This window comes from Natator depressus, chromosome 3 (genome assembly GCF_965152275.1).
Source record: "Natator depressus isolate rNatDep1 chromosome 3, rNatDep2.hap1, whole genome shotgun sequence".
Taxonomy (NCBI): Eukaryota; Metazoa; Chordata; order Testudines; family Cheloniidae; genus Natator; species Natator depressus.
Window position 1 is genome coordinate 199613791 of NC_134236.1, and position 21705 is coordinate 199635495.

The 21705-nt window shown below is 43.4% G+C and overlaps 1 protein-coding gene across 1 annotated transcript; it reads right to left on the bottom strand.

Annotated features, from left to right (window-relative positions):
• Positions 1 to 4309: 4309 nt before the first annotated feature.
• On the bottom strand, positions 4310 to 21494 carry LOC141984244 (D-beta-hydroxybutyrate dehydrogenase, mitochondrial-like). The gene is made up of 4 exons (XM_074947180.1): positions 21158 to 21494; positions 11966 to 12118; positions 9232 to 9362; positions 4310 to 5855 (listed from the first exon to the last, which is right to left on the bottom strand). Exons 1-4 carry the CDS (start codon positions 21492 to 21494, stop codon positions 5508 to 5510), a joined length of 969 nt encoding a protein of 322 aa, XP_074803281.1. The 3' UTR covers positions 4310 to 5507.
• Between the last annotated feature and the right edge of the window lie 211 nt (positions 21495 to 21705).

Here is a 21705-nt window from a genome sequence, read left to right on the forward strand (position 1 = left end):
AACCTGGCCACTGGAGCTGGATGGGTATATAGGGTTGGGGACACGTCATAAAGGGGTGTCTCAAATTACTACCTCTCCTCTAGTCAACCCCAAATTAATTTTGTTTTTTATTGTTTCACCAAGAGAGGGGAAAAAATTAATTTGGAGTCAATCTAAAATAATGTTTTGTTTCAATGTCTCGCTCCAGCCAGGGAACTGAATAGTCAATTATTCACACATTTCTACTTGCCTCCTAACTTCCTAAGTACAAATGTCGGGCCCTGCCTTGCTTTCTTTGTCCACCCAAAGCTCCCACTCGCTTCAGCAGGAGCTCTGGATGCACAAAAGGGATAGGACCAGAATTTTAAAGTGCTGTGGGAGGCTCTGCATTTTAACCCTTTAAGGCAGTGGTTCTCAAACTTTTGTACTGGTGACCCCTTTCACACAGCAAGCCTCTGAGTGCAACCCCACCCCTTATAAATTAAAAAAATGTTTTTATATATTTAAAAACATTATAAATGCTGGATGCAAAGCGGGGTTTGAGGTGGAGGCTGACAGCTCGCGACCCCCATGTAATAACCTCACGACCCCCTGAGAGGTCCTAACCCACAGTTTGAGAACCCCTACTTTAAGGTTACTTTAGTGTATCCAATCCCCATTGGAAAGGTGCTCCATGCTTCTTAAGCTCTGGAATTGAGGGGATATAAGTTACTGTCCCCTACTCATTCCTCAGGTCATCTTTGTCCACCTGTCTAAGGGCCTAGGCCAAAGCCCAATGAATACAGTAGTATGGATCCACTTCACTCCTTTCATTAGTTCTTTGTAGGCAACTATCGTTAGGACAAAAAAAAAGTAAGAAGAGAGTTCTTTTTGTAGTTCGTTTGCATTAATGTTAGTGTAGTTAGGGCAGGTTAGTAATGGTGAGACGTAGCTAGGGTTGCCAATTTTGGTTGGACATATTGCTGGAGGTTTCATCAGATGTCATAATCTTTAATTCCTGGAGACTCCAGGACAACCCTAGGGTATCTTAGACTCCATTTGATTCTGCATACACTAATGTCTAAACCTTGTGAGCCCTGCTGTTACATTATCACTATTGTCCGCTAATAAGCATTGTAGGTGCTTACTTAAGTTTGCCAGACTGATGAGAAACAATGGCCTCAAGTGCGTCATTCACCTAGCATTTCTTATAAACAAGGCGAATGAAATATTGATCACCCTCATTGCATATGCAGCAAACAAAGGAGCAATTTTCAGCTGATAATAATGCATGTCAGACAGAAGTGAGTTGGGAAAGCAGCTCTTCTGAAATGGCTGCTGTCTTCCTGCAAACCCCGAATTATTGCTGAACCTCTTGGAAATGTAACCTGTAAACGGAAAGGAAAGCAGCATGTAATGGAAAAGCAACATCATCCTTGAGACAGAAGGAGCAGAACGGCCATGTGTACCATGTGCTGGATTGTGAAACCCTTACTGACGTTGTGTTGTCCCTTTCTCCTCAAGCAGTCCCATTGATTTAAAAGGATCTACTTTAGAAGTAAAGTGCTCCCTCACTGTGAGTGTACCAAACGCTAACCCCACGTGAGCCAGGCACACAGTTTACCTACCCTATGTGAAGAATGTACAGATGAACCAGATTTTCTAATGTCAGGAAAGATGGCTGCAATTCCCAAATTAAAGCGACTTGGCTTTGTGGGGAAGGAGGGATGCTAAATCTACCGGAAGCCCCAACCCTGTTCATCTGCTCAGCCTTTCTCTGGTGGGGCTAGATGAGGAGAACAAGGGCTACATATCCGATAATCCCACCTCAGGCGGGTGGCGGAATGGAAGGGGTGGAGAGAGCCACGGGGTGAGAAGAGCTCTGGTTTGACCTTCCCTACTTGGTAGCCAATGTGGCTAGTCAAGCATGAGGGGGAGTAAACTGCTTCACTACAAGGGATGAAGTAACTTGCTGTTCCCCTGCAAAGCAAGGGGTCCTCAGGAGAGGAACTATAACACTGAGAGTTCCAGTGCATTCCTGGATTTTCTCCTGGGCTATGCACTGCCCCTGATTCAGATCGTAAAGTTACCAACCATGTGCTCAGTGACTTACTTGGTAGTGGTATAACTCCTTCTAAAGGAATACTGCTGTTCCCTTGTGTAATGATTATTTCAGAGAATATACCTGCAGTAGGAAGGCAGGATTACAGCAACATGTTTGAAGCAGAGCTTGAAATGTGCATCCGTTTTCTCAGATGATATACTCTTCTTCTTACATGGTTATTTCTCTTTGTATTCATTTATTAATAACTCTTACAAAAACATACCCCTGTGCTATGCAGTCCCTCCCCAAACAGTTCTCTGTTAATAACAAAATTAGCCAATGGCCACTGATTCAAATCAGTCTCAGGTCTGCTGTGAAAAAAATTCATGACCATTTAGGATCCTCAGTGACAGACCTGGAATGAGCTGATGAACTCTCAGTCCAGTTCAAAAAGGGGAAGAATCCATGTCACAGAGATCACCAACACAACTGAAACAAATCAGTTCCCCTGGAACCAGGGATTTCCCTACACCACCACCCCTGAACTCTCCCATCCACCCCTCCATTGGTCAACTAGTTACATGTGGTATTACCAATTTAATCATTTTCCAATTAGATCTAGTTGTTTTAAAAAGTTTCTAGTTGGAAAAAATTCCATGCAGTTGGTTGAAAATTTGAATTGAAATTGAAACATTAATACACACTTTAAAAGCATATATATGGTAAAACACTTGTACTTGAAAAAGCATAATAGGTTTGAAAAGTATGAACAAAGACGTGTGTACATGGCTCATGAATGCACCGATGCAAATGGGAATCAAGTATTAAATCAACGCATACGTTATTCTTGATGTCAGTGGAAGGCCAGTAGATGCATTTTTAGATGTTCAGGTTATAGAAGACACATCAGCTGAATCGTTGATAACCCACATTTTAGAAGAGTTAAATGCTTTTAAATTGGACCCCAAACAGATGGCTGCTTGTGCATTTGATGGAGCTGCAAACTTCTCTAGAAGACATGATGAAGTGCAAGCTTTGCTCAGAGAAAAGTATAACCCTAATCTCTCCTATACACACTGCAGAGGCCATCCACTCCAACTAGCACTAGTACGAGCTGCAGAATCTTCAAAAGACATTTAAAAAGCCATATGTTTAATGTCTTCATTGTACTCTTTTTTTTCAACAAGAGTCCAAAAAGACTGAACATCTTGGAAAAAAATAGAAGATGCTCTGGAACTGAAGTTCAAATTAGTCCAACCTGGGAAAACCCGCTGGCTTTCTCCTGAGCGATTCTTGGCTTTGTCTTAAAATTACTGCAGCCGTTATTACTGGCTTTAGAAAGTATTTACCAAGAGGGGATGGATCTAAGTGGTGAGGCTGGTGGACTACTTTTGCTAAGACATTCAGAGAAGACAATTGCCATTCTCTCTTTTGTAAGTCTACTGTTGAAACTGCTTGGGTCATTAAACAATGCCATCCAGGAATCTGCTACAACAGTAGTAGATCTTTGTTCAGCAATAGAAGCTACACTTGGATCAATCAGAGGGATAACCATTGAAAACATACTGGAAGAAGCAAAGACTTCAATCCAGAAGTTGACTAATGAAGGCACTTATATTGAATCCTTAAGTGAAGAGGACAAGAAGTGTTTGTTAAGCCAACTGAACAAACTTGATCCCTACAAATCTACAACAGCAACTTCTGGATTCTACTCAATCTCTACATAGCTTTTAAAGATGCCCGTCTTATAAAACCCTGACAGGTGAATGGAGTGAAGCACTACCATTAATGGGGCTGCCATGTGGTCAGGACAGAATGGAGAATTTGAACACGGAGTGGAATGTCATAGAACAAATTAATGAAGATTTGACTTCAACTTCTTTTTTATCATCACTAGTGGCTTGACCTGATCTTTGTGCTCTGTTTCCTGAGATGAAAGAAGTAGGAATTCATATCTTGCTACTCCCAGTCACAGCAGCTACAGCTGAGTGTTCGTTTTCATCACGGATAGAATTTTGCATTCTGAAAAAAGTCACCTTCTGCCTGATCATGTGAATGAACGTATCAGTTGAAGGACTGGAAATACCATTCACACAGTGAACACACTGCATTTGAGAAGTTCATTAACAGAGTTGTGCAAAATTACAACAAGAGACCAAGAAGGATGTAGATGTAGTGTTTCATAGAAGGCTTGAGTAGCCAACTTTAATTTGTGTGATGATTTTTAAAACATGAGTTAAATCTAATAAAATGGTCGTGAAACATTTTTCAGTTTTTACTATGGTGCCATGCAGCCCACCTTCACCTTTATGGTCTCACTCCTTGGCCTTCACACCCTGGTAAATTCAAACACCTCCTCTAATTTCAATTCCTGGGGAAAACTCTGATTGGAGTAGTCTCCAGTATGGATGGAGGCTGATTGATGGGGCAGCAGCTTCACATGTGTTAATTTAGCATGTTTCATGAGCACTAAATTCATATACATCCAAAAGCATTTAGGCTCTGATCCAACTCCCATTGTAATCAATGCGACTTTTTCCACTGATTTCAATAGACTTTTCATCAGACCCTTAATTAATTCCTATATTGACAGAAAGAAATGGCACCTCTGAAACATCAAACTGAGCCACAAGCTATATGTGCGGACTTTCCTCAACTACTAGCTGCTGATTGTGCGGTGCTAACTGCTTGCCGTCTTTTGTGTTTAGTTCTCTGACCGCACTTTGGCTTAATGTGTTGGTTAATCTGGACATTAGAGACAGGCAATAAATCGTTTTAGGAATGAACATTCATTTTGTAAGTGGAATGTGCTACTTATTTATTTTACAAAGCATATGACATATTTGCTTTGATGTTACAGACTTAAGCAAAATATCAGTGAGCTTAAAATACTTCACAGTGGTTGCTATTGTTTCCAGTGGTAAGGACCTATACTTTCATAATTCATTTAAGGCTCCCTAGCTCTCTGCACCCTCCTGACTCCATTCAAACCTACTTCAATGCCCATTTCTCACTCCCAGACTAACACTCCTAGCTCTGCCTCTAACAAACCAATAAAATACTTTTTCAGGCTCTCAAAACTATTGCATTCTTCATCCCTGCCTGATTGTATCTATCAATGCCACTGTGGGGTATACTCTACTTGTAACTGATGTGGAAGCATTTTGTGGTACTTTCATCTGAAAGATTCTATAGAAAAATAAAATGCATTAGATTCGAGAGGCAAGGAGCACAGCTGCATGTGAGCTAATCCTTACAGCAAGTGGAGCAGTGCTGTGTCCCAGAGTACAGCAACTGAATTCTTTTACATTCAACTCCAGATGCATTTCAGTATGCAAAAGTTACAGTCCTAGCATAAGAGTCTGATCCAAAGCTCGTATCAGTCAATGGGAGTCTGTCCACTGATTTCAACAGGCTTTGGACCAAGCTGTAAATCCTTTGCTTACAAAAGTTGTCCAACGTGAATAATAGAGCAGAACAAGGAGTCAGTATTCTCTCCACAGGGCTATGTGAGTTTCACTTTACTCAGTGCAAAGGACAGAATTGAATCCATCACAGCTGTTGGGAAACCTGTGCATATAAAGACCAACAGTTTTTCCTTTAGCTTCGCAACCATATAACGTGCCTTGGGTGCAGGTGATATTAAAGCATCCACCATGGCATCTACAACCTCGTGGCCTGTGGTGCACCCTTCTTTAAGCATGCTGTTGAAAAAGTCTGAACGTTCTTGCACGTATTCTTTATTGTAGACTGCCTTTTCCTCCTCACTAAGTTCATTCCAGATCTGCTGTGCATTGACTGGTGGCTGAATATTAGTTGAACATGCGTAATTTCCCGGCTGAATAACACAAACCTAAAAGGAAAAGCAAATTAGGAAATAACTATTAGAACTATGAGAACTGTTCTTTTTGCGAATACAAACACGGCTGCTACTCTGAAACCTATTAGAATATAATCAGCTGCTCTGAATTCAGTGAGATAATAGGAGCAGTAATGCTGGTCGAAATTGGGTTTTTTTTTTAACAGAATAGTTCTGCTGGAAAATGTGGCTTCTGCAAAATCAAATGTTTCGTGGGAATGTTGATTACAATCAAAATGGAGTATATCATTTTGACTTTGTTTCATTTCAACTGTCTTGTTTCCCTTCACTTTGATTTAATTTTTTTTAACTTCCTTAAATTTTAATTCCTGTTTATATATTTCATGTATTGTACAGTGGATTTCATATTTATGTGTATATAACTTTTTTTTATTTTTTACATCAGTGAAACGTTATCAGGACACAATGTTTTGACATTATTTAAATGAAACATTTTGATAAGGCCATTTCGATGTATCCAAAATGAAATGGTTTTGAATGTCAGTTACATGGTAAATTCAGAAATTTCAACTTTTTGTCCCATTGCGAGATAAATGAAAATTAGGAAATGCTGGAATTTTTCATGGGATGGAAATTCTGTTTTCCTAGCCGTTCTAAGGAACAGGTAATGGACTTTGATTTCCAAGTAGATAGGGACAAAGATTATGTTCCTGATCCCACTGGAGTCTGTAGCGAAACTCCCTCTGATTTCTGTATGTTTAGGTTTACACCCACAGTTTCCAAATCCTTTGCTGCTGAGTCTCCATTGTCCTTGCTTGCATTGGTGCTGCTGTTCTGTTAGGTTCCCAGAGATTGCAGTGGGCATGTTTGGCACTACAGAGGGCACATCTGACTTGAAATATCTGACTACTGGTAAGTGGTTAACAGCGTATTTGTTAAAACTACCTATGTCACGTAACAGTGACACTACGGGTTTGTCCACACGGTAATTAAAAACCTGCAGCTGGCCTGTGCCATCAGACGTGGGCTAAGGGGCTTGGGCTAAGGGGCTGTGAATGCTGAGGCTCGGGATGGAGCAGGGGCTCGAGGACTCTGCAGAGGTGGGAGGCAGCCTGAACATCGACACTGCATTTAAACAGCCCCTTAGTCCTAGCCCCACAGGTCCAACTCAGCTGGCACAGGCCAGCCATGAGTTTTTAATTACAACATAGACAAACCCTGTAGGGCTAGACTGTGGCATTTAGCCACAGCCTTTTGTAAGTGGCAACACAGACCCAATGCAAGGCGAGCAGCACTGGACCTCACACACATGATGTATATGAGGTAACGCTGGCAGGGGCAGGGCAGCGCACTCTTCAAAATGGCGTCCCCCAGACAAAACCATGTCTGGTTTTGTCTCAGTACTGGACAGGGGACAAACCGTAGAAAAGCAGGACCATTTACTGGACGAATGGCCTGCCTAGCTACAGAGAGCACAAACTGCTGTATCCCTTTAATGGGTGCAACATACTGTGCACTGGGTGGGCAGTCAGTTTGGCTGGCCAATGTATAGAGGGGGTAGGCAGCAGGTTTAAAACAAATAAAAGGAAGCATTTCTTCACGCAACACACAGTCAACCTGTGGAACTCCTTGCCAGAGGATGTTGTGAAGGCCAAGACTATAAGAGGGTTCAAAAAAGAACTAGATAAATTCATGGAGGCTATTAGCTGGGATGGGTAGGAATGGTGTCCCGGTCTCTGTTTGTCAGAAGCTGGGGATGGGTGACAGGGGATGGATCATTTAATGATTACCTGTTCTGTTCATTCCCTCTGGGGCACCTGGCATTGGCCACTGTTGGAAGTCAGGATACTGGGCTAGATGGACCTTTGGTCTGACCCAGTATGGCTGTTCTTATGTAGAGCCATGGCTCCATCTGCTCCCTGCCCCCTTTTGGGAGAGTGGCTCCAGAAAAGAGGGAGAGACTCTCAAGGCGATGCATCCTGCCAGTCTTTAGGCGGGCTGTGCAGTGGTGAAGGGGACAAGGAGGATTAGCTAAGGGCTAGCCACAGCTTAGCCCATAGTGAGTGGATATAAAAGTAATCCTCATAAATACCGCCACCATATTTATTCGCAAAGGTAATTAGTAGAGAAATATATTTTTGAACATTAAAGTCCAAGCAAACTGGAACAGCTAACCTCTTAAACTAAGCACTTCCATGCACTCAAGATTATCCTTAGCTAAGCAGTTCAAATCCTCATCGTGCCGTAGGTATTTCAACGTGTACGATGCAAGGGATTGTATATTGTTTTCCAAAAGGGGGGGGCTGTTGAAACACAGCTACAGCTTTTCCACAACCAAACTGATGTGAGCGGTGCATACAATTAGTCTATGCTGTAGTAATTTCTTCGGGGACCATTTAGGGAGCGCTAAATGAGGATTTAAATGGAGGAACGATTCAAAGGAAAAGCTAGATGAGCTGTTCAGTGATCGAAGCTTTAGGTTCGGTCATTAGGGTTCCATCGACAAAGGAGCCCTGGTTCAGGGGGTGTATATTTCACCAGTCACCATCAGCGCAGCCCCTGGCAATCTAGTGGGGAGGGATGTCTCCAGCACTCAGGTTTTCTACCAGAGGAGTGAACCTTTACCTCCTTCTGGAAACTCCAGAGGAGCTCTGTGAGTGAGAGACACCAGGTCAATGTACTCCCTGGGCAACCTGGTCCCGCTTCCTTCTTATACCACACCGCTCATTTTTGAAGTCCTCATCCCCCCCCCCAGTAACTGCCCCACTGAAGGGACGTTTTAGTTACAATATGTTGTTACAACTTCTTCTTCTTGACAGGCACTGTATAAACTCATGGAGAGAGACAGTTCCTGCCCCAGAGAAGTTACAGTGTAAACAGATGAGGCAGACAAAGGATGGGAGGGGAAACACAGTGTCTTCCCAAGGTCCCACATTGCTGGGAATAGCAGCCAGAGCACCCAACTCCCAAGCCAGTACCCTATCCACTAGGCCACACTGCCTGCTGGGGATCACATACCTAGAAACCAACATAGATTCTAGAAGGATCTGCATCTTAGACATCCTGGAACCAGAGGCTGGAATCCCAGGGTTGACTCAGTTCTTCATCTTTCCAGTGTTAATATATGCTGTTTACCGAGAGGGGCTTTTAAATATGACTTTTCACAAGACTAAGAGTCTGCTTGGCTAAAATTTCCTTTTCCCCTCATCAATATGCAATATCCTCTGCGTAAGCTGCTTGCTCCCCTCCACCCCAGAAATAATGACAGGTCAGTGATGTGTGTAGAGTTTCAGGAGGAAAGATGCTATAAAAATATAGAATACATCTTTTCTTCATGCAAAATTAATGGTTACTCCTGAAATATATAAACAGCTTTTGTGAGTGAAAAAAAGCTGAATAAGTATCTTACCAGCACTCCAAACTTCTTCATTTCCAGTCTTAAGGCATCACAAAATTTTTCTATGGCTGCCTTGGTCATAGAGTAAATGCCATTCCCCAAAGTAAAATATGCAGTAACACTAGACATAAAGACCATACGTCCTGGAGGGGAAAAAAACACTGTTCAAATGACAAATAACTTAGTATTTAAATTCCTTGTTTTCCCTCATAATCTTTCCCTCATAACTGCCTTACTGTGCAGTGAGGCTAAGATGTACATTCCCATCATAACCTTACTATAGTATGTTCAGCTCTGTAGCTCAAAAAACCAAGCTTCCTCCAAAAGTCTCATTTCTTGGTTATTTGCAGGTGCTGAACCAGACTAAGTGTAATATAGTCACAACTTGCATCCTGCCAGTTCTGAGCCAGTAAGTTCAGATATAAAGAGCGTAGCGTAAGGACATAAACGCAAAGAGCCATGCTTTAACCAGCAACTAGAGAATTCCCTGATCATGAAATTCCTACATTTATTAAGCTCCCTGGTGAAATATATCCTGGTCTTCTCTGGAAACTGTGGAAGACCAGGAATTGTATAACCACTCCATAGAGAGGAGGAAAGAGATTGCAGCAAAGCAACCCCTAAAACCAGTGGGTAAATAAAAGAAATAAAAATGAAGGGATTGTGCATCTAAAAGGAGGATTGTAGTAGGGGAGAGAGACAGTGTCTAATTATTCTTCATGATGGGGCTGATTTCACTGTAACACCAGTTCTATACCAGTGCAACTCCATTGACTTCAAAGAAGGTTAGCCCTGAAAAAGTAGTGTGATTTCCACAAATGTGTGTCTTCTCATTACATTTGGCAGTGATTTCCATGGCTTGTGCCATTGTTATAATCATTTTATGATTTTTGTCCAATGTACCAGTCTACTAAAGTTCAAAGGTGTCCAGAACAAGGAATTTTGCTCCAGCCCAGCTGAACAATTTACTCCCACAGCTCCAACAAATAATTATACCACAGAACTAGAAATGTTTACATGTATGATGATACCTCAGGTACTGAGAGGCAGGATGGTCTTGTGGTTAAGGACTCGAGATTTGGGTTCAGCTCCTGAGTCGGAGTCACCGTGTGACCTTGGCAAGCCACTTAATGTCTCTGCTTCAGAGCTCCCCTGTCATATGGGGATCACAGTACTTCCTTTTCCCTGCCTTGCCTATTTAGAATCTAGAATGCAAGCTCAGGGCTTGCATCTTAAGGCATGTCTACACTATCGGCCGGATCGATGGGCAGTGATCGATCCAGCGGGGGTCGATTTATCGTGTCTAGTATAGATGCGATAAATCAACCGCTGATCACTCTAGTGTTGACTCCGGTACTCCACCTCAATGAGAAGCGGAAGGGGAATCGACGGAAGAGCGTCTCCCGTTGACACACCGCAGTGAAGACACCGTGGTAAGTAGATCTAAGTACGTCGACTTCAGCTATGTTATTCACGTAGCTGAAGACGCATAACTTAGATCAATCTCCCCTGTTGGTGTAGACCAGCCCAGAGTATGTGTATGTAAGTACAGCACCCAAAACAATGGGGCTCTGATCTTGGTTGTGGCATCTAGGTGCTATTGTAATAAGTACTGTGCCAGGAAGACACAATGGCCCAGGAACCTCAAGGCAGCCTGGCCACTCTGGGATCACTCTGCTCCTCCCTTGCACAGGACCTATCTCCATTGGCCAGAATGAGAGGGTGCTGGGGTCAGACAAAATATAAATGGTTACAATCGTGGCAGTGTTTCAGGAATAACGTCAATGGATCGCCATACAGTGCCTAAAGTTAAGCACATGCATAAAAGTGTTTGCAGGTCTGGGTGATAGAGTGTTAGCAGTGACATATCATAGAAGGAGAGTGACTGCATCCCACAAGTTAACAGTGTAGCACTTCTACAGGCAGAAGCAGTGCTGTGTTCTTGTGATATTAACATAACGTGGCCATTCGTTTTACAGTGTGCTAAGGTTTCATTACATTTTTTCCCATGTATTGAAAAAGCAGTGTTACTAGGAGGCTGAAGAGCTGCGTATTTGTGACTAAGGGATAAATAGTAGGATAAAAGCATCCATTTCTGGATCACAGGGTCCTTTCTATTATTTGTGTTACAGTAGCACCTCCAGACCGCAATCGAGACCTCATTGTGTGAGGCCTTGTACACACACGTAGTAGGAGACAATCCCTGCCTCGAAGAGCTTAATGCAAGACAGACAAAAGGTGGAAGAAAGGAAATATTATTATCCCCAATCTGTTCAATGGGGACAACAGAGACACAGAAAGATTAAGTGACCAGCCCTAGAACTCAGAGAACCTGTGGCAGAGCCAAAATTGAATTCAGATCTCCTGAGTCCTTCTCCACAAGACTATCTTTCCTCCCAGAAGCAATGAACAATAAAATAGTATGATCTAAATACCGGAACAAGTCCTTGCCCATGCTGCGTGTGTCCCAGTGCCAGTGCTGACAGTCTCTTGTACTCGAAGGACGGCTCTAACAACTAGCTTTAAGCATTTCCCTCTGTTTCCAACCACAGATATTGATGTCATTAATTCCTCATAAATTAAAACGAACTACTTTTTTCACCCTATACTTCCTTGCCCTCTTGTCAGGATAGTGTTGTCCTCTCAGGTAACACTTCAGGAAATTGGACAACAGACTGGTTTTGTTTCAGTTAACTATAGTAAACTAATTATTCTACAACTGTAGATGACATTGGATTAGAATTACCCTTGTATTTCCTTAGAAGGGGAAGAAATGCCAACGTTGTCCTTATACACCCAAGGAGATTCACATCCACAAATTTTTCATATTTCTCCATAGGCAGCCACCCTGTCTCGCCGAATGTCGATATTCCAGCATTGTTCACCAGTCCCCAAAAACCTGAAGGGGGAAAAATTGTCTCCTGTCTGTAACATATTTAACCACCAGACAAACTGGACACAACACCCTCAGAGTCTTCAACAATGTTCATAAGATGGTTGTGGTATTGGTCTGTGCCTTTGAGGACTGAGCTTCCCAGACAGGAGCTGGTCAGGGCACTCTGAAGCCCACCCAGCTGGAACTGACATAGAATAAAGCAGAGCTCTTGCAAGCAGCTTATATTATCACTGAACACCACAATGAGAGCAATCTGAAATAAGTCCTTGGCTACATTATATTTTAGGTTTGTATTCATAAGCATGTGCACATTTTGCTTAATGAAGGTACATAATTGTGGCCATTATCTGGACCATATCAGCCTGTTGAGTGCTATTTAATAATCATTCACTATATTGTCTCCTTAGGTTATTTATGAATAACATGATCTGGGAGGCCATTTTCTGCTGCCAAAACAGTGCACCAAGGTATTTTAACTACATTAATCCTGCTGTGTAACTTGGAGCATCTTTGTGAAAACAGTATTAAGCAGACTAAAGACCAAATGGTAACATTTTCAAAAGTGTCTAAGTAACTTAGGAGTGTAAATCCTATTTTAAAAAGCGATTTGGTGTTTAGGAGCCCACACCCATTGCAAGTCAATGGACTTAGACTCCTAAATCACTTTAAAAGATGGGACTGAGCCAAAGTTACTTAGTCATTTTTGAAAACTTTACTCCAGATCCTGTCCTCAAATACTTGTTGCAGGTATTTCCAGGCTGACCAGCCCTGTAATATCTGTGCAGTGGTTAACATAGGGAGGTCTGTACCGGATTCAACAGCTGATTTAGGTCAATGTAATGTTGACCTAACTACAAGTGTCTACATAAAAATGTGGCTCCAACCGATGTAACTTACCCACTACACCAACTTAACAATGCCACCTCTGCAAGAGGCGTAGCACTTAGGTCGATGTAGTTAGGTCAGTGTAGACCCTGCGTTGCTTATATCAACTGTTGCTGCCTTTCAGACGCCATCCCACAATGCCCCAGACTGACAGTACAGTCTGTACAAGCATTCCTGGTGAGAACGTGCACCGCCAGCAGTGTGGACATGCAAAAGTGATTTAATTACTGCAGTGGCTGTACGTCAACATAACTTAGCCCTGGTCTACACTGGAGGGGGGATCGATCTAAGTTACGCAACTTCAGCTACGTGCATAACGTAGCTGAAGTCAACATACTTAGATCAACTTACCGTGGTGTCTTCACCACGGTGAGTCGACTGCTGCCGCTCCCCGTCGACTCCGCTTGCACCTCTTGTGGCGGTGGAGTACAGGAGTCAACGGGAGAGCACTCGGGGGTCGATTTAGCGCATCTAGACTAGATGCGATAAATCGATCCCCGCTGGATCGATCGCTGCCTGCCGATCCAGCGGGTAGTGTAGACATATCCATAGGTCGACTTAATTTTGTAGTGTAGACTTGTCCTAAGTCTCTCCCAGGTTCGTCAGCTTCGCTTACTGTTAGCTCCGCCAGGGGCCTTGCACATCGTTATCTGAAGGCAGCATTTGATACAAATGGTCGGTTTCACATGCCCTGCACAGAATCAGTGAAAATGGGGTATTTGTGGGGGCTGGAGTGGGTAATGGAATCTTTCCTCTTAATCCTGACACAGGGTGCTGGGCATCTGCCCAGTCATCTATGGCTACAAGACTGCAGCAGGGACCACAGCTTGCTGCAACCACACCAGCAAGGTTCCTGGCGAGGGGAGCTGAATCGTTCATAGACCTAATGGATATTATCACGCCTCTCCCCAGACCACCCCTGTGGAGCAGGCTCCAGGGTCTCCTTGCTCAGACTCTCCTCTTTTGGAGCTGCTTGTGCAAAGCCACAAGGGTGGTTTCACTAGATTTTGTCTTTCCAGATCTCAAGGCAGTGCTTGGTCAGGGTCTCATCCAATGTCTATCCAGCTCTCAGAACTGTCCCTCCTCTCCCCCCCCCCCCACATTCACTTGAGCTCATGGCAGTTTCTGAGAGCAGGGTAGTCATTGGGCAATGTACAGATTCTATCAGAAACAGAAGGACTGAAGCTGCAAACAGAATTAGAGGATGGGGGGAGATTCTCACTAACACCGTGGTCGTTAAAACGGATTCTGAAGACAAAGATTAACAGATAAAGTAGAGGATCTGGAGGTTCACTTTAGGAGACCTCATTTAAGATTAGTGGGGCTTCCAGAAGGGGGAGTAGGCTCTCACAAGGATAAAGAAAAACTTCTATCCCTGCCACGTGGAATGAGGTCTCTTTCATTTAAAGAAGATACCCTGATGTTCTTTCTGATGTGAGGGTAGAAACAGAGAAAAAAGATAATACAATTCACTCTGGTTTAAAAATATATAAAATCTTATGGAGCTGGGTACACACTCGGCAGTGTGGTACCTTGCAAAGCTGCATATTCTTTACAACAAACCCAAATCTCTCGGCACATCTGTAAGACGCTAATAAATTCCTTGACTCCTTGGAAAAAGCTACGGGGCAGTGAAGCCCCTGGTCTGTCAATCTCAACAGCTCCCTGGACAAGAGACTGCACTCAAAATCCGCAAATGAGAATGCAAGATGAAAAGAGGGTGAAAAATGTGAAAAGCAAAATAAAGAACGTGCTCTCTCTAGCTTTATTTCTCTTTTGCAATTTCAGATTTGATTATTTTTGAGATTCTCCAGGTTATGCATGAGCCGGCAGGCAGGAAGGGACATTGTATTTGTGGATGACCATGGGTTTTATGGAATATAAAATCCATATTTGACCATGGGTTTTATGGAATATAAAATCAAAGAACGTGTTACAAGATAGATGCCAATTGGGTTGAAATATATTGTTTGTAAATATTCCTGCTTCTTTATATGTATTGCAGTGTGTTGACAATTCAGAATCCACTGAAAAAAGCACGGTTATTAGAACTGGTTGAAAAATTTCATTTGAACCTTTTTCTGATGAAAAAGGGTCTTTTTTTAAAACAAAATTTCACTGATTTTTTTTAAAAATGTTCCAATGGAAATTTTTCATTTTTTCCCCACTTTCCTGTTTTTTCCCTTCCCCCTCCCTTTCTGTGACAAAATGAAAAAAGGAGAAAAAGAAAAAAAAAAGGGAGAGATAGGAAGAAAAGAAAACCCGATTTATTTATTTCTGTGTGTGTGTTTGTGTGGTTTCAGAACCTGAAAAACTTAAAAAATCATTTTTTATTTTTATTTTTTTCATTTGAAATATGCTTCCTACTTTTCGTTCAGTGCTGCTCATTATGTTATAAATGGTTAAAGAGGGTGTTTCAGTAATGAAGGCCCTGTGTTATACCATCTTCCATGTCAGATGTCTAGAGAAAGTAACATACCCATGGAAAATGAGTTTCAGAAGCACCTGGTTGTATAGTCTAGAATAGACCATAGCTCTACAGAGAGAAACAATCTATGAAGAGAGAAAGAATCCAATCAGGTATTACCAGTACTTTGGTATCTGATTTGGGACTGATTTTGCTGAAGTATGCCTTCCCATGGGTCCAGTAGCACTAGGCCCCCTATAACACTATGTTACATAAGGAGAACAGCCTTAAAAACTTGAGAAATGATATGTCAGAGAACATGGCAAACAAGGAACACAGTGCTGTAGTGTTGATATGTTATGAAAAGCTGCCAAAGCAATCCTGATGAGTGAACTGGTGTTCAAAGGACCTGCAGCCTACAGAGGGACCCTAGAAAAGATGGAAAACATAGGTTAGAACTTGGGAAGAAGGAAACATTTGAGGTTAAGGCAACATAGTGGGATTCAGAAGATCTGGATGCCATTCCTGGTCTCTCACAGATTCCCTGTGTGACCTTGGGCTAATCACTTAATCTCTGCACCTCAATTCCCTATCTTCTGCTTGCATATGATACTCTTTGTCTTATCTATATAGACCGTAGGGCCTTCAGAGCAGAGGCTGTCTCTTACTACATGTATATATATTCCTAGCACAATGCAGCCCTGGGGTCTCTAGGTGATACTGAAATAGAAATAGTAATGGATGTTCTGCAGAAGGCCAAAGTGGAGGAAATATTATTTAGGGATGTAATAAACACTAGAGGAAAACTGAATCAGCTCCTTAGAGAAAAAGAGTGAATAAATACTCCTTTTATGATAAAGGGAATAAAGATGACAGAGTATTGGCCTATCAGTTATGAAAGGGGGCTCAGAAGACAGCTATTCGCCAGATCACGTCTGAAGGACAAATGTTTAGTGACTCAAAAAGATCCAACACCTCTTTCATGCATACAACTGTATTCTTCACAGTATTAAGAGGGTTAGGGAATTCTTCAGCAATACTTAAAACTAGAAACTAGCTATCCTCATCAGTTAGAATGGGAAACCTTAGGTGAACTTATTCTAATGCAAGATGTTTTCATAAATTTTAAGGTCAGAAGGGACCATTATGATAATCTAGTCTGACCTCCCGCAAAATACTGTCCAAAGAATTTCACCAAGGATTTCTGCATCAAGCCGAGTAACTTGTGATTGAACAAGAGCATATCTTTCAGAAGGATATCTGATCTTGATTTAAAGATTGGGTATAATATAGAATCCACATCCCTTTGTAAACTGCTCCAATAGTTAATTACCTTCACTGTTAAAAATTTGCTCCTTTTTTTAGCTCGCATTTGTCTAGTTTCAACTTCTAGCCATTGGATCTTGTTACCCTCATCTGCTAGATAAAGAGCTCTCTGCTATCAGATATGTTCTTCCTGTGTAGGTACTTATAGGTCATGATTACACAGGTCAGATTTTTTTCTGAATGAAAAGGGTTTTTGTAAAAAAACAAAAAGATGGACTTCTTTTTCAAAAATAGAAAAATCTGTGAAAAAATTGACTTTTTAAAAAAAATTGCTTTTCCCAAAAAATACATTTGCAACATTTGTATCAAAATTTGAATCAGAACTGTTAACCAAATGGTTCACTAATTTAATTTTTTTTTTGTTACTGAAAAACGAGTCACCTTAGGCCCAATTTTCCACGGTGCAGAGCACCCGCAACTCCCATTGAAGTCTTTGTACTGAGGCACCCAAAATCTGTGGCCCCTTTGGAAGATTTGACTGTACAGTCATTATTATGCCTGGAATAATACTGCCTAGTCTGTGTCATAGCATATGGAATTCCGGGATCACAGTCCTTCTTAAGCAGGAGGAATTTATTATAAAAAACTATTGTATCTCCAGGCACAAGCAAACAGACTTCCAGACAGCTTGAGTTCCTGCTTGATCTGGATTTATTTAACAGGCACTATATTTTGTCTGGAACTCTATGCAACACTCAAAGTTCAGTACTTATCTAGTGGCTAAAGAATATTTAGCCGAATGAGATGTAGAATTTTATCTATAATATTGTACATATTTTTGGGAGGCAAGGAGGATCTCATTTTAATGTTTCATTAATTTAGGCTGTGATTCTACAACCCTTACTCACACCGAGAAATGCTTACTCAGACAAGGAGGCCAACTGAAATCAACTAAGGTACATAGCTTTCACCAAGAGTCCCAAGGAGGTGAATGGTGTGAGTAAGGGCTGCAGAGTTAGGCCCTTCTGAAATATTGGGCTAACCTGGGAGGTTTTGTCCCGTGGAGAGCATACAAGCTCTGAGCTCCAGGCTGCATTGAAGAGAAAGTAATTGGTTACACCACTTTAAGGAGCACCTCGTACTATCACCCCCCAAATCTGGCCCACCCTCTTACGGTGAGTTGCTCTAGGGAAATAGGAAGGAGACGAGCAACTCAGAAACAGTCTCTAAACCACTGCCTCCTCCCACACGCACCGTATAAGAAATTCTAGGAGACCCTTATCCAGGCCTCACAAAAGAGGCAGAGTCCTTCCTCTCTCCACCCACACAGGCATAGGTGCTGGAACTAGGGGTACTGGGGGTGCTGCAGTACCCCCTCGTTTGAAGTGGTTTTCATTATATACAAGGTTTACAGTTTGGTTCAATAGCTCTCAGCACCCCCACTACACAAATTGTTCCAGCCCCCCTGCACACAGGACACTCATGAAAGGGGGGAGGGCACAATCTAGCCCATTATAATTAAAGAGATGGATCACTACATCCTGGCTGGTTGAAGAAGCCCATGCAGGAAGGTTGCTAATGTCAATCCCACATACATCAGTTTCTTGGCTTTTGTTCCACTTGAAATGAAATGTTTTATGCCCCTATATTTTGCAAACCACTAATAAGGCCTTTGGAATTCACTGTATTAAATCAGATATTAAATTAAGCCAGTGGCTCCATCGTACTTAATGTTAATATATTCATAGGAGAAAGACTGCCTAGTAATTTAGAAGTAAAGTACATGCTGGTAGGATTCGTAAAACCACTTTACCTTGACCTTTACCTGGTTTTCTCCATGGCACACTCAATAGCTGCTCAAGCAGAGAGATTGAGCAAAAAAGTGAAGGGCCATCATCAGATGTATAATACATACAAGATCCTGATTATGTATAATGTCATATAACAGAATAGGTATAAGTGTCTTATTAAGGGCCTAGTCCAAAGCCCATTTAAGGCAAGGAGAGTCTTTTCACTGACTCACTTAGTCTCTGGATCAGGTCTTAAAGGTCTAGATCAGTGTAAGAGAATGTATATATTATGATCTGGACATTCCATGTAAATGAGCTGAATCAAACAAGCATAATCCCTGGAAAATTCCCTTCCCTGCTGCCCCCATGAATCAGGCCTTGCAGTAAGAATCTTTCATAATACCCCCAATTTGGCAAGCTAACCTTGTTAATCAAGATTTCGCTGAATAGATGCCAGCTACTGCTTTGGTATAAGGTACAACTAATTGCCCCTGCACAGGAGTTTCAGGGTGATGCTCCCTTAAGTCCCTGGGCTCTGTCTAGCCTATAAACACTGGCCTTGGGATTCAGCTGTTGTTTCTAAAGCTGGGGAAAGAACCTAAACGGGGAAGACTTAATCAGTTGAGGTCAGGATAACCCATAAATACACATACTTAATGAGAGGCTTCTGTGCTTTTGTTTACTTTCTATATTCTTGTTCCTTTCCATGACATATCCTAACAAGCTAGTCAAGAATGTGTCCTGCATTTCCATGGTTGTGTCATGTGCTTTATTCTTCATTATAATTTTTGTGTTAATGAAAATCATTTGTTCAGAATTACAGATGCACTTAACTTCTTTTGCAAAGTACTGAGTAAATGTATGGGGCTAAATCCATCCCTGATGCAACTCCATTGGCTTCAATGGCTAATAGAAGTGTTTATGCCCCGCAGACTTAAGTCTATAAAGAGCTTTGCCTTGCGTGCACATGCATGGTTCGGGGCCAATAAGTTCAGTCGTAGCAGTCTGACACTCTTGTGATAAGGTAAACAGGGATTTGTGCTGCTTGTGATTATTTTGGACAATATAATATACCCTAAGTTCATATATTATGTGGAGGCTAATGGGCGCTGTCATCCCCTCACCAACTTTGTGCCCAGCCATCCAGTTCTGCAGAGAAATCATTGTGGGTGCACTTGTGTTAGTACACAGCCCTGCTGAAATTAATGCAGCTCTATGCAGGCAGAGGTGTCCTCCCGCATGGATCTCATTGCCCATGCTAGAGGGAAATTCGACCCTACTGCTGTGCAGGTGGGACAGGGAGATGACCAAAGGAGGCTTCCCATGCGCTCTTCCATCTCTAGTATGCCCTCCTGACAAAGCAATTCTGGTTACATGCTGTCCCTAATTTCAGGGAAATTGCCTCATATCTGCTACCATGTGTAACATGTCCAATGAAGAGTGCAAATGAGCACATCTCCCCTCCACTCCCTTTGGTGTCAGGTCAGCCATTCACACTGAATAAGGTTTAGACTTTACATTTGGTTTTAAATATCCATCCCAAATCTGACCAAGTGCTATGCACTAGCTTTATAAAACAAAATGTTAGACTGATAAATAATTGGTCGTTCTTGGTACAAGAGCCTTCTTCTCTGCAGCTTTCCTGCATTTATGCACCTCTTTTCAAATCACTCCCGAAACTACTTGTTTTCCTCTTGCTTGTACTTCTTCATTTGCTCTCCTCCCCATTATTACCTATAATTAGATCCCTGCAAAATACTCACAAAGAAACCCCCAGACAAGCAACACTTGGTGGGTTTCCTTTTTCACTACAAACTTGGAAGTTTAGTCAAGATTCATTGACGGGCTCATGATTGTAAACTCTTTGGGGGAAGGGATTGTCTTTTTATTCTGTGTTTGCACAACACCTCGCACAAGGGGTCCCAGGTCCATGAAGGGTGCTGCCACTGGACAAATTAACAACGGTTTGGGTTGATTTATGGCTAAAAGTCTCAAAAAAAAAAAAGGTGATAGTCAGTAGTCCCCGCTGAATTTTTGGTTCTGATATTTGGGTTCATCCCAACCCAGATCTCAGAGCTCAAGCCCCAAGCAGTCAAACCTCAGAAGAAAGATTTCATGAACTTTGATCCCCAGCACCTAACCCAGCACATGGCGTATTCAGCTCCGCCAAATGGTTGGACACAGCAGGGGTCTGAACTGCCCCAGACAAAAGGGGTATGAACTAGCAGAGCAGGGTGGAACCTCAGGGGAACTCTGTTTACCATTTTGTTTCCATTGATATTTGATGGCCAGATCAATACCTTTTACGGAGGAAGCCTCCCAGCAAACCTGGGGCTGGACAAGAGACAAAGGCAGCAGGCCCCCTGCCCCAAGGAGTTTACAACACAGGAAGGTTTATTGATGATCCTCTCGTTTTGCTACCAGGCGCCCCTATATCGACCCTGGTTGAACTCCCAGCCCTGAGTCTAGGGCCAGACCCTGCTCCGACGCGGGAGCAAACGCTGCTCCGGATTTACTCCAGTGTCCGGAGCCCGGCCCCGGTGCAGAGGATGAGTGGCTGCCCTGGGTGGCTGCTGTCTCTGGGAAGGGTCTTTGGCAGGCGGCAGCCGGCGGCAGAGGCCAGGAGCCGGAGCAGGGCAGTGCCGTGTGAACGCGCTGCCTCCGGAGTAAGGGCCGGGCGCAGGACGCTCTCACCTGTCTCCGGCAGGTTGCTCAGCACAAACTCCTTGGCCGCGGCCACGTCCCGCTGCCGGGTGACATCCAACGGCAGCACCCGCAGGCGGCCGGCGCCGGAGGCGGCTTCCCGCCGCAGCCGCTGCGCCCCTTCGCCGCCCGGGCAGAGGCAGCCGGCGAAGACGGTGAAGCCCAGGCGGTGCAGGCGCAGCGCCAGCCCGTGCCCGAAGCCGCTGTCGCAGCCGGTGATGAGCACCGCCCGGCCGGCGGGCTGCAGCGCTGCCTGCCGCGGGAGCCCGGCCCGCAGCGCGAGGGGCAGCAGCAGGAGCAGGAGCAGCAGCGCGGTCGCTTCCCACATGGTGGCTGCGCCGCCCCCGGCTCTGCTCCGTCTGGCCAGTGTCCCCCGCACCGGGCAGTTCGCTCGAGAGAAACCCGCCCCCTTCCCCCCTTTGCGGGGAGCATTTCCCTGCCCGGCGAGAGGAGAAAGAGGCTCTCGCACACAGCACGGGGAGGGGTCAGGGCACACCCACGGCTGGGTTCAGGGCACCTCTCTCCCGGCTGGCCCACAG